Source organism: Bos indicus x Bos taurus, chromosome 2 (assembly GCF_003369695.1).
Source record: "Bos indicus x Bos taurus breed Angus x Brahman F1 hybrid chromosome 2, Bos_hybrid_MaternalHap_v2.0, whole genome shotgun sequence".
NCBI classification, from domain to species: Eukaryota; Metazoa; Chordata; class Mammalia; order Artiodactyla; family Bovidae; genus Bos; species Bos indicus x Bos taurus.
In genome coordinates, this window is record NC_040077.1 from 55,991,200 (window position 1) to 56,009,799 (window position 18,600).

Here is an 18,600-nt window from a genome sequence, read left to right on the forward strand (position 1 = left end):
CCTTATGATTATACAGTGGAAGTAAGAAGAAGATTTAAGGGACTAGATTTGATAGACAGAGTGCCTGATGAACTATGGACTGAGGTTCATGACGTTGTACAGGAGACAAGGATCAAGACCATCAACATGGAAAAGAAATGCAAAAAAGCAAAATGGCTGTCTGAGGAAACCTTACAAATAGCTGTGAAAAGAAGAGAAGCAAAAAGCAAAGGAGAAAAAGAACGATATTCTCATTTGAATGCAGAGTTCCAAAGAACAACAAGGAAAGATAAGAAAGCCTTCCTAAGAGATCAATGCAAAGAAATAGAGGGAAACAACAGAATGGGAAAGACTAGAGATCTTTTCAAGAAAATTAGAGATACCAAGGGAACACTTCATGCAAAGATGGGCTCAATAAAGGACAGAAATTATGTGGACCTAACAGAAGCAGAAGATATTAAGAAGAGGTGGCAAGAATACACAGAAGAACTGTACAAAAAAGATCTTCAGGACCAAGATAATCACGATGGTGTGATCACTCACCTAGAGCCAGACATCCTGAAATGCGAAGTCAAGTAGGCCTTCCTTAGAAAGCATCACTACAAAAAAAGCTAGTGGATGTGATGGAATTCCAGTTGAGCTATTTTAAATCCTGAAAGATGATGCTGTGAAAGTACTGCACTCAATATGCCAGCAAATTTGGAAAACTCAGCAGTGGCCACAAGACTGGAAAAGGTCAGTTTTCATTCCAATCCCAAAGAAAGGAAATGCCAAAGAATGCTCAAACTACAGCACAGTTAAACTCATCTCATACGCTAGTAAAGTAATGCTTAAAATTGTCCAAGCCAGGCTTCAGCAATACGTGAACTGTGAACATCCAGATGTTCAAGCTGGTTTAAGAAAAGGAGGAGGGACCAGAGATCAAATTGCCAACATCCGCTGGATCATGGAAAAAGCAAGAGAGTTCCAGAAAAACATCTATTTCTGCTTTATTGACTATGCCAAAGCCTTGGACTGTGTGGATCACAATAAACTGTGGAAATTCTGAAAGAGATGGGAATACCAGACCACCTGACCTATCTCTTGAGAAACCTGTATGCAGGTCAGGAAGCAATAGTTAGAACTGGACATAGAACAACAGACTGGTTCCAAATAGGGAAAGGAGTACGTCGAGGCTGTATATTGTCACCCTGCTTATTTAACTTATATGCAGAGTACATCATGAGAAACGGTGGGCTGGAAGAAGCACAAGCTGGAATCAAGTTTGCCGGGAGAAATATCAATAACCTCAGATATGCACATGACACCACCCTTATGGCAGAAAGTGAAGAGGAAATATAAAGCCTTTTGATGAAAGTAGAGAGTGAAGAAGTTGGCTTAAAGCTCAACATTCAGAAAACCAAGATCATGGCATCTGGTCCCAACACTTCATGGGTAATAGATGGGGAAACAGTGGAAACAGTGTCAGACTTTATTTTTTTGGATTCCAAAATCACTGCAGATGGTGATTGCAGAAATGAAATTAAAAGACACTTACTCCTTGGAAGGAAGGTTATGACCAACCTAGATAGCATATTGAAAAGCAGAGACATTACTTTGCCAATAAAGGTCTGTCTAGTCAAGGCTAGTGGTCATATATGGATGTGAGAGTTTGACTGTGAAGAAAACTGAGCACAGAAGAATTGATGCTTTTGAACTGTGGTGTTGGAGAAGACTCTTGAGAGTCCCTTGGACTGCAAGGAGATCCAACCAGTCCATTCTAGAGGAGATCAGCCCTGGGTGTTCTTTGGAAGGAATGATGCTGAGATTAAAACTCCAATACTTTGGCCACCTCATGCGAAGAGTTGACTCATTGGAAAAGGCCCTGATGCTGGGAGGGATTGGGTGCAGGTGGAGAAGGGGACAACAGAGCATGATGAGATGGCTGGATAGCATCACCGACTCCATCTTCATGAGTTTGAGTGAACTCCGGGAGTTGGTGATGGACAGGGAGGCCTTGCATACTGTGATTCATGGGGTCACAAAGAGTGGACCTGACTGAGCAACTGAACTGAGCTGAACTGAAGCAACTAAGCACAGCAAAGAAAAAAAAAAAAAAAAGGAGGGGGGCGGAAAACTTTTATTTTTGGTGTCTCTTGTTTCTTAATCATTTTCAACTCAAGATAATCTTTAAAATGGTCAGTTTTAGAGTGACATAATCTGTTGCCCTACATGTTCAACTTTTTACTGAAAAATATTTTTTAATTGAAAATTTATTGAGGTAATTTTAGATTCACATGCAGTTGTAAAAATAATGCAGAAGGGTTCCATATATACTTCATCTCATTTCCCCCAATTGGAATATTATATAAAACTATATTAGTGAAACTGAATGTCGCTCATTCGTGTCTGACTTTTTGTGACCCCATGGACTATACAGTCCATGGAATTCTCCCAGCCAGAATACTGGAGTGGGTAGCTGTTCCCTTCTCCAGGGAATCTTCCCAACCCAGGGATCAAATCCTGGTCTTCTGCATTGCAGGTGGATTCTTTAACAGCTGAGCATAAAGGAAGCCCAAGTGGGTGGTCGGTCCCTTCTCTACTCTACTGGAGTGGGTGGTCTATCCCTTCTCTATTGGATCTTCCTGACCCAGGAATAATCGAATCAGGGTCTCCTGCATTGCAGATCGTTTCTTTACCAACTGAGTTATTGGGCAATAAAATATTACAACTCAGATATTGACCTTAATACAATCTATCAATCTTAATCAGATTATGTACTATTAGTATTCATTTGTGTGTGTGTGTATGTGTGTATTCAGATCTATACACTTTTATCATGTATATAGTTTCATATATTAATACCAGAGTCAAAATACGGAATAAACTGAATCAATTTCTGTGGAAAAGTAGGGGAAATAAATAAAGGCAAAATAAGATAGTGAATAATTCCAATATCACACCAATCTTTTCTATTACCTATTTCATATGTACTCTCTTCCCCCTTCTCTTATCACACTGTCTTCCATTTCTAAAATTTTGCCATTTTAAAGTGTTATATAAATGAAATCATACAGTATATAACTTTTTGGATTGCCTTTTTTCCACTCAGCATTTATCCCTGGGAGAGTTGTTGCATGTATCAATAGATTTTTTATTTTTCTTTGTGGTGCTGAGGAGTATGCCATGGTATATACATAGCACAGTTTAGCTAACCATTCTCCTGTTGAAGGGAGTGAGATGATTCTAATTTTTAACTGAAACCAAATGTGGCCTCTATACATGGACACCACATTAAATCTTGGAGATAAGAATTTTGTGTGAAGTAGAAAAGAATAGTTTTATTTCTTAGCCAGGTAAAGGGGGCTACAGCAGGCTAATGCCCTTAAAATCATGTGTTTCAACCTGGGGGGATGAGGAAGAATGAGGTGAGGAATCTTCCAGTGGAAGGGGGAATTGCTGATGAGGACAAGGATCAGGGTGCCTGCAGGGCTCACATTCCTTCAATCTGGAGATCATCTGGTATCAGGTGATGATGGTTAACTGTGACCCTCTCTGGAAGAGTACTTCATCAAGTAGCTGACATCTTCATTTGGTGGAAGTTTTAGTTCTGCAGAAAAGCTCAAAGAAAATGTAATGTATATCCCTTGAAGGGGACCAGGACCCTGCTCCAATGGTTGCACTATTGTTTCTTGGCTGTTCCTTCCTTGTCTCCACATTCCCTCCATTCCCTGAATAACAGCTGTTTGAACCTGCCCTCAGGGAAGGGGACAGGAAAAGGCTTTTGAGCCCAGGAGGGTCATAGGATTCTGCTGGGATTCATGACTTCTATAAATAAAGCTGTTATAAACATTCATGTACAAGTTTTTGTGTAAATATCTGTTTTAATTTCTCTGGGATAAATTTCCAGGAGTTCAATTAGTGGGACCAAGGCAATGGCACCCCACTTCAGTATTCTTGCCTGGAAAATCCCATGGACGGAGAAGCCTGGTGGGCTGCAGTCCATGGGGTCGTGAAGAGTCGGACACGACTGAGCGACTTCACTTTCACTTTTCACTTTCATGCATTGGAGAAGGAAATGGCAACCCACTCCAGTGTTCTTGCCTGGAGAATCCCAGGGACGGGGGAGCCTGGTGGGCTGCCGTCTATGGGGTCGCGTAGAGTCGGACACGACTGAAGCGACTTAGCAGCAGTAGCAGCAGCATGGTAATAACATGCTTAATTTCGTAAGAAACTGCAGTTGTTTTCCAGAGTAGCTGTACGATTTTCCATTCCTATCAGCAATAAGTCAGTGATAGCTTTTTTCCTGCATCCTAACAGTGTTTGCTGCTGTCACTAGTTTTATTGTAGTCATTCCTCTGTAGTGATACACATTGTCATTTTAGTTTGCATTTTCTTGTGACACTGAACATTTTTTCCATGCACTTATTTGTCCTTTGTATATCTTCTGTGAGAATTTTGTTCATTTATTTTTCCCATTTTCTAATTTGTTTTTTTTTAAACTATTGAATTTTGAGATTTGTTTTCTGAATACTAGTCTTTTGTTGGATATGTGGACTGCAAATATTTTGTCCCAGACTGAAGCATATTTTTTATTGGCTTTTATAGAACAAAGTTTTAAATTTTGATGTACCTGTATAATCGAGAAAATACTGAATTACAAATTAAGTCTGAAATCTGAGTATTTCTCATTATCAAATTATCTCAAAATAATCAATTGTAGGGATTACCAGAGAGATGGTTGTAAATTTTAGAAATAGGATTTTAGTTTAAAAGGAAATACAAAAACCTAGCATTTGTTAAGGATGTCTATGTGTCAGACACTAGTCTATGAGGGAATTATTCTTATTACTACAACCTAACAATTGTGAAGTGAGTGTATAGCCAGGTAAAGGCTACCTAGACTTGTGTCAGATCAACCCAGAACCTCACAGACAAGGTAATGAGAGGGTAGCAGCTTATATTTGTGTTTACTTCAGAAAGAAGCCAGAGATAGACTACAAAGAGTACTTTGGACTTTCTCAGGATGTTTATTCTTTAACTTAAAAACCTAAGTGTTTTCAGAAGAGAACATTTCTTGAGATAGCCCAATGGTGAGTAGGCACTTAATCCTATTCTACTTCTCCATGGAATAACTTTGCTCCCTTGGAGTTAAAAGTTCAGTGTTCCAGAGAAAGCTCTGCCTCAGGAATAATCATTCCTGTTTTGGTGAACTCTGAAAATATCTCCATTTTGGAATATCTGGAACATTATAATTATTCTGCAAGTATTGTAAGGGATGCAACTTTATAATATTTCAGCATTATTCATGTGTTTTCAATAGCCAGTTTTTTACAGCTTTCACAGTTCCAGAAGCTGAAGGGATTGTGTTCTACTGTCTGAACATAACACTACAAAGAAAATATTTGGAAGATTTCAGTGTTATTTATTATGGATGGCTAGAGGCCTTGAAGTTAATCATCTACATTAAAATATCCACTGTATGTCTTTTTCCCCATCTACATCTTTAGTATTTCTATGTTTCCAAAGATCTCATCATTATACACTTTCCAGCAAAATTTAAAAGGCCTCATTAAATCTTTTAAATATTCAGATTTAAAAGATTACAAAACTATGCTGTGTTTAAAAAAATGTCCTTACATTTTATATTCTAAAATTACCTCGAGAGATTTCTTAAAAATACTGATGCTTGGGACCAACATAAATCAATTAAATTAGAGTTTCTGGGGGTGGGATCAGTATTTTTAATAGCTTTTCAGATAATTATAATGCACTCCCAGGGATGAAAATCTTGAAATTAAATTTGATAAGTGATGGAAAAAATTAGATAATTATTATCCACAGAAAGCCTTAATTTTTAAAATTTTTCTATATATTTGCATTTTTGTTTTAATTCTAAGTTGATGTTATCCTGATTTTATTTTGAGTCATATAAAAAAGAAAAGAGATGAGACACATAAAAATGAACTTTTCAGTCTTAGTTGTAACAAAATTAAATTTTGAGTCTCTACTTAAAATTTAAGGGACTTATTTGTTTATTTTTTTAGTGATATGTGGAAAATATTGTTAATTATATTTATTTTAATATTGTGTAATTTCTTTTACCAATGTATGGAATGTTTCCATTATGAGGGCAATTACATCATTTTGGCAAGTCATATTGTCTAAATTAAAAGTAAGATGGTTTTAATCAAAATGTTCAAACAAAATAATAAATTAAAGGAAATCTTGGTTTCAAATAATGAGTGTTAGAATCAAAGCAGATAGATTATCTCTGCTCCTTTCAGTAATAGAAAAGATAAGTAAAAAGATAAGTTTTCCTTATCATTAAGGTTTTTCAATTTAAGTGATGACTTTTCTTCCAATGGTATACCTATTATATTATTGAGTCTGGGTTATCTATTTGATAAACAGATCCAGATAATTTTAAAAATAAATATATCTGGCAGAAAGGACTCTAATGCAGAGTGTATTAGTAATGCACTAATGGCATATTCTTCAGACAGACATTAGAGCCCTTTCAGGACTTTTTAGTCTTAGTCACCCACTGAGAATCTTCCAGTACAGACATAATTACATTTATTTGTGTACATTCCAGGACACTTTTATAGGCGTGCTCACATTTGATCTGTTTTCTCGTGGCTATTGACTTAGCATGCTAAAAGCAATAAGTAGCTTCAATTGCATCAAAACCACTGTGTTCACTGCTAAATGATTTATCTTTTGAAACAGAGATCTGATTCAGAAATTATTCCAATAGAAGGATACCAATTAATTCTTCAGTGTTGCTAAGACCTAAACATAATAACACAATTTTTAAGTTGTATGTAAAAATATTTATATTAATGAGATTTATAAATAGTTGCTTCGAAACATACTAATCTATGAAAACATATGTAACCAATTTATAAATTCATAATAAGATTTTTTAAATATTTCAATTCTCTTGTATATATCTGGAAATAAACATGCTCAAGAGCATTCAGGGATTAACTAATATATCTGACAGGAGAAAGGTATATGTAGGTGGCTAAGTGAAAACAGATACAGGTTAAAATATGAACTTTACCTTTTTTTCCCTGTGAACCTTAAATTATTAATCCTAAAGTACTTTTTTTAACACTGATATTAAAAAATCTAAGCCATACCAAGTAGCTCTATTGAATCACTGTGCTTCATCCCTATCTTCATAATATATGGAGATAGGTACTATATTTAAAGGAAATTGTTGTGGAGATAATTCAACTTTACTAGGTAGAACTCCTTGAAGACAACTTATTTCAAAATGGAGTTAATTAAATAACCCATACCTTCATTCAAGATTTATAATTTTATCTCTGCTCTAGGCATCATGCTCTGTGCTAAAGACAAAAAGCTCACGAACACACAGTTCCTTTCCCCTCAGCACTCACAATCTAGGAACAAAGATGTAGAGTAGTAGAAACTGGGGAACTATGGCCCAAAATCTGCAATTTCCTTGCTCTGTGTCACTGCTTTACAAAACCTAAGTTTGAGTCTAGAAACTGCAGAATTTTAGCTAGTTGAGAAAGTTCTGATATTGTGGGTTAGTGTGGAGTTGAGCATATTCAGTATGTACCCTCTCTTTCCAAAAAGGGGTTGTTCAGTTCAGTTCAGTCACTCACTCAGTCGTTTCCGACTCTGCGACCCCGTGGATTGCAGCTCGCCAGGCTTTCCTGTCCATTACCAACTCACGGAGCTTACTCAAACTCATGTCCATTGTGTCGGTGATATAATCCAATCATCTAATCCTCTGTCATCCCCTTCTCCATCCTTCAAACTTTCCCAGCATCAGGGTCTTTTCAAATAAGTCTGTTCCTCTCATCAGGTGGCCAAAGTATTGAAGTTTCAGCTTCAGCATCAGTCCTTCCAATGAATACTCAGGACTGATTTCCTTTAGGATGGACAGGTTGGATCTCTTTGCAGTCCAAGGGATTCTCAAGAGTCTTCTCCAACACCACAGTTCAAAAGCATCAATTCTTTGGTGCTCAGCTTTCTTTATAGTCCAACTCTCACATCCATACATGACTACTGGAAAAACCATAACTGACTAGATGGACCTTTGTTGGTAAAGTAATGTCTCTGCCTTTTAATATGCTATCTAGGTTGGTCATAGCTTTTCTTCCAAGGAGCAAGTGTCTTTTAATTTCATGACTGCAGTCACCATCTGTAGTGATTTTGGAGCCCCCAAAATAAAGTCTCACTGTTTCCAGTGTTTCCCCATCTATTTGCCGTGAAGTGAAGGGACCAGATGCCATGATCTTAGTTTTCTGGATGTTGAGCTTTAAGCCAACTTTTTCACTCTCCTTTCACTTTCATCAAGAGGCTCTTTAGCTCTTCTTTGCTTTCTTCCATAAAGGAGGTGTCATCTGCATATCTGTGGTTACTGATATTTCTCCCAATAATCTTGATTCCAGCTTGTGCTTTATCCAGCCTGGCATTTCGCATGATGTACTCTGCATATAAGTTAAATAAGCAGGGTGACAATATACAGCCTTGACATACTCCTTTTGCTATTTGGAACCAGTCTATTATTACATGTCCATTTCTAACTGTTGCTTCCTGACCTGCATACAGATATCTCAGGAGGCAGGTCAGGTGTCTGGTATTCCCATCTCTTTAAAACTTTTCCACATTTTGTTGTGATCCACACAGTCAAAGGCTTTAGCGTAGTTAATAAAGCAAAAGTAGATGTTTTTCTGATAAGGGTTGAGGACACTTAAAAACATTCCCTAAGATGAAATAGACAGAAATATTAATTTTAAAAATCAAGGTGTAGGGTAATTAGAACTCTCTGTTGAAGCCAGGAGGCAAGTTTGTGGTATAAATGCAAATGCTTTACAAGTGCTGGAGATGGGTCACAAATCTGACTCTTCGGTTTCTTTGCAGCCAAAGCAAAGACAGAAATATGATCAGTTACAATTTTTATATTTTCCACATAAAGCTTTTCCTGGCACTGAGCCCTGAGAGAAATTCCTCCCACGGGTCCTTATATAAAGAGGTCACAGTGTGATGTATTATTTCAGACACTATATCCTGTGAAGTATAACAGTGGGTTTCCTATGGCTACTTCTTATGGCACCTTTCATTTATACCAAGAGCAAATGCTAAAGTCCAATTCAGAAGAAATTCAGAGAGAGAGACAAAGCCTTAACAATCTAAAAATGCAAATAATTCTCTGATGATTTAACTTGATTGAGAAATAAAATTTAGAATATCTAGGGTGATAGATACCCTGCCTTAAAGAGAATTTGTTAATTTGATTCCTGTTGAAAATTCAGCAACAGAAACTTTGGGGTTATATTTGAACCATAAATCTATAGTAAAGATATGCTTCAGCTGAATTAAAGATGGAATTATATGCTTTAGATGGTCAACTAAGTAGAAGGTAAAATAGACCACTTATAACATTAAGGTGTCTAAACCAGAATTTATTTATACTAGAAAAGATATATGGTGGTGGCTTAGGAACTACATACAGAATAACCAAACTTTCTCTCATTAAAAAGAAAACAAAAGAATGATGAATGACTTTCACCATGAAAATATTATCTCATAGAATATGACTATGTAGCTTTTGATTATTTTGTGGTAGTAATGAAAGCTAATGACCCACAGTATTTATAAAAATTCTTTTTGAAAACTTTATCCCTTCAGTGTCTAATTCTATACCTTGTGATTTCCTGGTAAACTTTCCAGACTTTCATCAAGAAAACATACCAATAAGTCAGTAAATAGCTTGGATATTATATAGACTTGTTTTATTGTTGCTACTTGATTAAAACTGGTCGGCTCACTAACTGTAGTTGAGAGTATTAAGCTATGTTATCACTTTTTCCGTGCAATTGAACTCAGTGATTCTCTGTTTGTTTTCCTTCTTTCTTCCATCTTCCCTTTTTTCTTACCTTTTCTTCCTTTCCTCTTTTTTTCCTTTTTTATCTTAGGTTTTTGGTTTTTTGTTTTGTTTTGTTTTAATAGAGAAGGGACTTTTTTGTGTCTTTTATTCACTTCATTCTGTGAGGGAGGTCCCATAAACAGATTATTTATTGTATGGCTGCTTTGTACCCATATATGCTTCTTTCACAAGTATTAATAGTTGTGAGTCACAGAACACCAACATGAAGCCACAGCATTCATTTTATAACGTGGGTGGATCATGAACCTACTGAGTATGCCTATAATTAATTAGATGTATATCCTTGGCAACCAAAATATACGTGTCCTGAGACATTTGAAAACCAAGAACACCCCTATAATGTAGGGAATTGTTCATAAACTACTATAAAGTGAACTTACAGTGACACATCCTGCAGGGACAATGGTCTTAAGCCATTGGCTTGGTTCACTTCTTTTCTGTATGGTTTATTTCTCAATGACAGCTCCTAAATGAGCTCAATTCATTGCCACACTTCAGTGAAATTATTAATTGTTGAAATTCTATCTTTGGATTTACTTGAAGAGTACTGAAAACCACCACTTTAAATCTGTAACTTTCTAAGGTAGATTTTACTGAAAGTAAAGGGGAAATTAGAAATTTCATTAATAAAATAAGTGTCCCTAATAAGTGTTACACAGTAATGCTTTCTGAGGCAAAGCAGTATAATGAAGAAAGAAAACACTCAATTTAGAAACAGAAACCTTAAAATCTCTGGAATGTCCACTTACCTACTGTGGCCTCAAATAGATTTCTTGACTATTTTGGGTATTGTTTTCCTTATCTGTAAAATGAAGCAATCTTAAAGTTGCAAGATTATTGTGATAATCAGAGATAACCATTGTGTTATAAAAGTATATTTTTTGACTAATAGTTAAAACAGTATTGAATCTCCCTGTTAGCCAGATCATATTTTTAAAAACAAAAATCTGAGCTTGCAACTTATTCTTTCCCCCAAATCCAGTGCTAGGTGAATATTACAGTTTAAGTGGCTACCGTTATGGTTAAGTTGTATCATTTAATTACAGGTCTATCAATAGACTATGTGGAAAACAAACTTTATTGGATCAGTTCAGGAAATGGAACCATAAATAGATGCAACCTGGATGGCAGTAATTTAGAAGTAATAGAGACAATGAAAGAAGAATTAACAAAAGCTACAGCCCTAACCATCATGGGTAAGTACAATGGTTCTATATCTCGGATGCTTGTATTGATTGGGTTTGATTAATTATGACCTATTAAAAGCTTAAAAAAGTTACTGCTCCATTAACACTAGAAGCACATTCAAGTTGCACATCTCTAAGAGAGTTTTTCTTTTCTTTTTTTCTTAACCTTATCAAACAAACTTATAAGATTATCCAGGTCAGGGACTGTTAGCAATACTAACTTCACTGTTATTGATTCTTGGCTTATTATTATTGATATTATTTTAACTATTATTTTCCATGTTCTACTATAATATTCTAAAGTGCAATGGCAGTGGGTATTTGTCAAAATAAAGAAAAATCTTATCTCTGCTTATAAAGGATAGCTTGATATACACAGATAATTGAAAAAACAAGTCCACAGTATCATTGACTAATGATTTAAATTCTTTCACGAAAATGCTTTGTACATACACAAATGCACAAGGATTATACCTGACAAGTGGTTAGAGTAGAAATTTATTTAAAATTGTCTCATAAAGCAATAAGAAAGTAAGATTAGTTTGTATTACTTGACTTTACCAAATTAAGAAGAAAAAAATGATTTTTGTGTATTTGTACATAGTTTAAATCACCTGAATAAAAACAGCAGAGTTTAAATTCTTAAAATGGTTTGATAAACTGCAACAATTCCCAAAACAACATTCATACTATGTTTTCAAAAACTGAGTTCCAATAAAATCATGAAATCAAGCCACTGGCAAATACTGTAGCCAAGGAACCTGATAAGTAGAGGAAGCATGTTACAAATATGTCATAACATTTCAAGGGATGACTTTCAGTGAATGTATATACATATCACATAATTTATGTACTATAAAAATCATTGCCTTATAGAAAAATGTAGGCTTTATAAAAATTTATTTCTGCTAACATGATTGCTACCAACCTTGCTGTGAGTAGGAAATGAATACTAAACTTACAGAACTCATTGCTATGAACAAAATCTCAAGAAATGGCACAGTAGTCCATTTTAACAATAAAAACACCAATTTTGTTTTCTGCTGTAAAGTAAAGAAAAAACTTGGATGAAATCATTATGTATATATTGGGTCAGTGGTGTGCATCTTACATGACATCAGTGCCATATGGGAACCAACCTTGAGTAAATTAACATTTTTTTCTTTTAACAAGTGGATAGTTATATATGTGTACCTCTCCCTGTCACCATAATTTGATTAACCCTGGAAGATAAAAAATGAATTAAAACAAAACCTATTAATATCTATATTGTCAGTGCATCAACTAGATATATCAAAATATATCATCAGTTTGAGGTCTTAAAGGACATCACCATAGAGAAGCAGATGAGCAATGTCTACTCTCCGAAGTTCCCTATCTTGTCTTTGAATTTGCCCTTCTGTTGAGATTCCCCTTTCTTCATTCAGAGCCTCTATACTCTTTTTCTTTGGGGCTGGTATAAAGGGTGATGACCTGCTTCCTGCTGAGACTGAATAGTATAGTCATGTAAAAAAGGCAATAAAAAAAGTTAAAATAAAAGAATCTTACCACTATCCAGGGGATTGCTGATGATTACAGGTACAAATGTTTAAGAAGAAATTTGCCTACAGTGATTCTTTTTGAAGTTGCACATTCAGGAACAAAGAAATAATTATTAATATGTTGTGACTGGTTATATGCCAGCTCCTCAGACTACCTAGGTGAAAAGTAACTTAAAGTTTGTGTTTCATTAAGATTTAGGAGTGGTTTTCCTAAAAATTGAGTTAATAATCTCTTTGGACACATTGTTCAGTTTTTTTGAACCTCAAATATTATATCTTGTAAGTCTTCGGGGTTCCCAATTTTACTTGGAATGGTATATACAAAATAAACTGAAAAGAGCTTTGAAATATTAAATCAAGTAAAGTAGTAGGACATTAGATTAAAATAAAGGAATTGTTTGATGAGTCAACCAAGTGCAAGACCCAAAGACCAAAATTGCTACATCTAAGTCTCCCAAAGACGTTGATACTTCTTTCAAGAGGTAGAATTCAACTTCTCTCCCCTTGAGTGTGGGCTGGACTTAGTTGCTCACGTCTAATGAATAAAATAAGGCTGATGTGATGGTGTGTGACTTTGGAGATGAGATCATAAAAATCATGAGCCTTCCTTCTTGCCCTCTATCTCGTGGGTCACTAACTCTGGGCAAAGCCAGGGACATGTTGTGAGGCTCCACAAGCAGCCCTCTGGGGAAGTTCATATAGCAAGGAACTGAGACCTCTAGCCAACAGCCATATGAGGGAGTCTTCTTGAAGCCCTCAGCACAGTCAAGATTTCAGCTGACTATATCCAAAGCCAATATATTACAGCAACCTCAGGAGAGAGTCCAAACCAGCACCAGCCACTCACATGCTGCTGCTGCTGCTAAGTCGCTTCAGTCGTGTCCAACTCTATGCGACCCCATAGACGGCAGCCCACCAGGCTCCCCCGTCCCTGGGATTCTCCGGGCAAGAACACTGGAGTGGGTCGCCATTTCCTCCTCCAATGCATGAAAGTGAAAAGTGAAGTCGCTCAGTCGTGTCCGACTCTAGTGACCCCATGGACTGCAGCCTACCAGCTTCCTCCAGTGGCTCCCAGATTCTGGATCCATAGAAACCATGTGAAAAAATAAACATTTACTGTTTTAAGATCCTAAGTTTTGGGGTTAACTTGTTACACAGCAACAGATAACTAATTCATATGTCCTTCCATCCATAGAGCTCGTTCATTAATGATGAACAGATTCACAGACTCAAGTACTTATTTAATAGAGAAAGGCAAGTTATGAATAACAGGTATAATAATGCAGTAGCACAACATATTAGTAAGTAGCAACTGAGTCTAGGCTTTAATACCTAGACTTGAGAATGGCAGGAAGTGTGATAAAACTGGAGAGAGCTAATGGAGCACTTGAGGTAGAACACCTCTCAGTTCCACTAATTTTTGGCATAAGGAATGTTAACCAGTTGTGTCAGAGCTTTCATTTTTCACAAGAAGCAAGAAATCCATGATTCAATTATCTCACAATTTTTAATGTTAGTCCATAATCACATTTAAAAATATACCATGCCGGCCAACATACTGTATAAGCTAATTGTGAAGGATAACACCCTACAAACCAGAAAACTAACTACCAAATAATAACAACAATATTACTATAACAATCCTCTATGTGTTTGATTCAGCTCAGAGGCACCAGTTAGCTACCATCTCTGGTTCCATTATTCTTTTTTTTTTTTTTTAATTTTCATTAATTTAAACATGTAATACCCATACATATTTGGGATTTTATATAATATTTATTTTATATTGGAGTATAGCCAATTAATAATTTCTTGATAGTTTCAAGTGGACAGCAGAAGGACTCAGCCATATATTATACATATGTCCATTCTTCCCCAAATTTCCTTCCCATTCAGGCTGCCACGTACTATTGTGCAGAGTTCCCTGTACTATAAGTAGGTCATTGTTGGTTATCCATTTTAAATATCCCTAATCTTTTCCCCCTGGTAACCATAAGTTCATTCTCTAAGTCTGTGAGTCTGTTGTGTAAATAAGTTCAATTTTATCATTTCTTTTCAGATTCTGCATATAATGGATATCAGCATATATCTTCTTCCTCTGTCTGACTTACTTCACTTAGTATGGCAATCTCTAGGTCCATCCTGTTGCTGCAAATGGCATTAGTTCATTTTTTTAAATGATTGAGTTAATATTCCATTGTATACATGTACCACACCTTCTTTCTGTCATCTTTTATATTACTGACTTTGAACTGTAGCTTGAAGAGGATGGAATTAAGACAGTTAATGCCCATCTATACCCCACTCCAGTACTCTTGCCTGGAAAATTCCATGGACGGAGGAGCCTGGTAGGCTGCAGTCCATGGGGTCGCTAAGAGTCGGACACGACTGAGCGACTTCACTTTCACTTTCCACTTTCATGCATTGGAGAAGGAAATGGCAACCCACTCCAGTGTTCTTGCCTGGAGAATCCCATGGACGGAGAAGCCTGGTGGGCTGCAGTCCATGGGGTCGCACAGAGTCGGACATGACTGAACGACTTAACTTTCACTTTTCACTTTCATGCATTGGAGAAGGAAATGGCAACCCACTCCAGTGTTCTTGCCTGGAGAATCCCAGGGACGGGGGAGCCTGGTGGGCTGCCGTCTATGGGGTCACACAGAGTCGGACACGACTGAAGTGACTTAGTAGTAGTATACTGTTAGAGGGGACTTGTAGAAAAAAAAAAAAAAATCTGGTAGAGCTGATTTATTTTACAGGGGAGAAAGGGTTCCTCTTCTAATGAACAGGACATGATTTCCTACAAGGCTTTCATGGTCTTATTCCACCAGACTGTATTTTGCCTGAGGCACATATAGATAAAAAACATGAATGTGAGGTCAACCTTTTATTTGAGTTACTTCATTGTTGACAAAGAAATGTAATTTCTGGATGTGGAATTTATATCCTAATATCAGTGGATATTCATTTCTATTCATTCTTTTAACAAATATTTATTACTGCCTACCATGTAGCAGGCACTGTTATATATGGTAGTAAGACTCCTGACTTCATCAAACTTGCAGAAAAGCAAGGAAGACAGACAATAAGTAGGGTAGAAAACCCATAGAATTATAGGTAACTGTTAAGGGGCAAAAAAGAAAAAAAAATCAGGGGAAAGAGATATAAAAGTATATGAGTAAGAATAAAAATTTAGGTTTTAGGCTGAATGTCCAAGAAGAGTGAAGGAATGCCATATGAACCAACAAAAACCGTTTCAGTTGTTCCTTTTGTTTTCAACTTTTATGTTATATTTTAAAATTTTTGTTCTGAAAAAAAGATCTTTTTAAATAATTTAATAATATCAAATCTTCATGGGTGATTCTGATAATTTACCAGGTGAGACATCTTTAAAGTTAGCCATGGTTCAAATGCAATGTTGTTTGTGATTCACTTTTTATCCAGTGAGTCTGAAGTGATTTACACATTGTGTACAATGGCTATTTAACTTCTATTACCTTTTGCTCTGGACTGAATGTTTGCATTTCCCCTAATTTATATGTTGAAGCCCTAATATGAAGGTATTAGGAGGGGGCCTTTGGGAAGTAACTAGGTCATGCCATTAGAGCTCCCATAATGGGATTAGTGTCCTTCAAAAAGACCAGAGAGCTAGACTCACTATCTCTCTCTACGGTGTGAGAATACAGCAAGCAAGTGCTGGCATCCTGATCTTGGACTTCCAGCCCCCAGAACTGTGAGAAATAAATATCTGTTATTTAAGTTACCCAATCTATAGTATTTGTTAAAGCAGCCAAACTTACTAAAATACTTTCCTAGTTATCAAATATAAGCTGACCTAGCCTAAAACTTTGGACATCAAATTCTTTCCCATTAAAAAAAAAAATGACTTTGTCAATTGTCTTTTCCCAGATATCAGAGCTAACAAATATAATGGGCTTCCCAGGTGGCACAATAGTAAAGAATCCCTCTGCCAATGCAAGAGAATGCAAGAGAGGCAGGTTCAATCTCTGGGTCAGGAATGTTCCTTGGAGGAGGAAATGACAGCCCACTCTAACATTCTTGCTTGTAGAATCCCATGGACAGAGGAGTTTGGTGGGCTACAGTCTATAGGATTGAAAAGATAGTACATGTATAGGATTGAAAAATTGTACATGTGCCTGAGCATACATGTACACAATAAATATAATAGTTTTTGCTTTCGAAAACAATAGCTAATAGCTCTAAAATTGTCTAATTCTTATTTTTCTTAGATAATTTTTCTCAGTATTTAACAGTAATTTTTAAAAGAATTTTCTTTTATAAATATACTTCAGTTCCATGAGATAAGTTTACTCTAAAACATTTTCGACATGATTTTCAAATGGTTTATGTTTCCAAATAGTGTACAGTCAGTATGCTATATTCAACTTTTGATTAGCTAGTTCTCAGATATAGAACTTTTTTGTTTGTTTTTATTCACCCTTTTCTCATAATTTTTGGCATTTTCGTGATCATTAATGTCTTCAGGATACAGTAAGGTAACCACAAATTAATCAAGTTCCTATTCACTCTTAAGTGCCTTTATGAGGAGAAAGAGGTTAAAACTATTGATTAAAATTAGAGTTAGTGACTTATTTATGGATTATATTTAACATACTGTTCCTCTTCACTGACAGTGTATGCAGTTTGAGAGCAGACTGCATATATTTTATCTGCACTGAAGAGAAAGTTAGAAAAATCAGTTCATGGATTTAAAGGAAAATACACAAGTGAAATAAATGTACTGCCAGAAATAGGCTTAATAATATTTGGAGAAAATTAAGATGGAATTCAGGAAATAGCAGGATGTTAACTTAGCTCTATTTTATACATTCAGGGTGAGTCAGGAAAGACCTGGGGCAAATGGACTATAGATTTAAAATAGAAGTGAGGCTGTTCTGTGCTCAGTCGCTTAGTCATGTCCAACTCTTTACAACCCCATGGACTGTAGAAATAAGTTTCCTCTATCCATTGGGATTCTCTAGGCAAGAATATTCAGAGAAGACAATGGCACCCCACTCCAATACTCTTGCCTGGAAAATCCCATGGACGGAGAAGCCTGGTAGGCTGCAGTCCATGAGGTCGCTAAGAGTCAGACACGACTGAGCGACTTGACCTTCACTTTTCACTTTCATGCATTGGAGACGGAAATGGCAACCCACTCCAGTGTTCTTGCCTAGAGAATCCCAGGGATGGGGGAGCCTGGTGGACTGCTGTCTATGGGGTCACACAGAGTCAGACACGACTGAAGTGACTTAGCAGCAGCAGGCAAGAATATTGGAGTGGGTTGCCATGCCCTCCTCAAGGGGATTTCCCAACCCAGGGATCGAACCCAGGTCTCCTGCATTGCAGGCAGGTTCTTTACCATCTGAGCCACCAAGGAAGCCATAAAATGAGGACACAGGAATTATTCAAGCAAACTTGACAAAATTTGTGTGTCTGAATAGAAAATCCTTGATATTTTTTGATTTAATGGTCAGCATCTTATTCAATCGTAGGTGATGTTTATACAGTCCATTCAAACATGTCACGTAGTAATTTGTCAAGTTTTGCTCAGGCAAGAGTTTGAGTCCTGGACACTACAAGAGGTGTGACTTTGAATTTAAACCTCCACCCCATGCTCACACTCAGTGAGCTTTTTATTCATTAGCTCATATGTTACTCCATTGCATATATAGTATACCCATTGAGATTCAAGCATACATGTACTTTTTTAGTTTCATTTTGTGGTACAATATGATCTTTGGAAATTGTATTTACCATGGTATTTATAGATACAAATTCCAAAGTTAACATGGCAAGTTCTTCTTGAATGTCAAGAAGTGTGTATGTGTGTGTTGCTAAAGAACCTGTCTGCCAGTGCAGGAGATGTAAGACATGAGGATCCAATTCTTGAATCAGGAATATTCCCTGGAGGAGGGCATGGCAACCCACTCCAGTATTCTTGCCTGGAGAATCACAT

General features: G+C 36.5%; 1 protein-coding gene across 3 annotated transcripts in view; it reads left to right on the top strand.

Moving 5' to 3' along the window:
- Nucleotides 1-18,600, top strand: part of LRP1B (LDL receptor related protein 1B) — a 2,173,551-nt gene that overhangs the window by 1,492,153 nt on the left and 662,798 nt on the right. For all 3 annotated transcript variants that reach the window (XM_027561670.1, XM_027561656.1, XM_027561663.1), the window contains one exon: nt 10,939-11,088. In XM_027561670.1, coding sequence (XP_027417471.1) covers nt 10,939-11,088 — 150 coding nt within the window. The remainder of the gene's footprint in view (nt 1-10,938; nt 11,089-18,600) is intronic.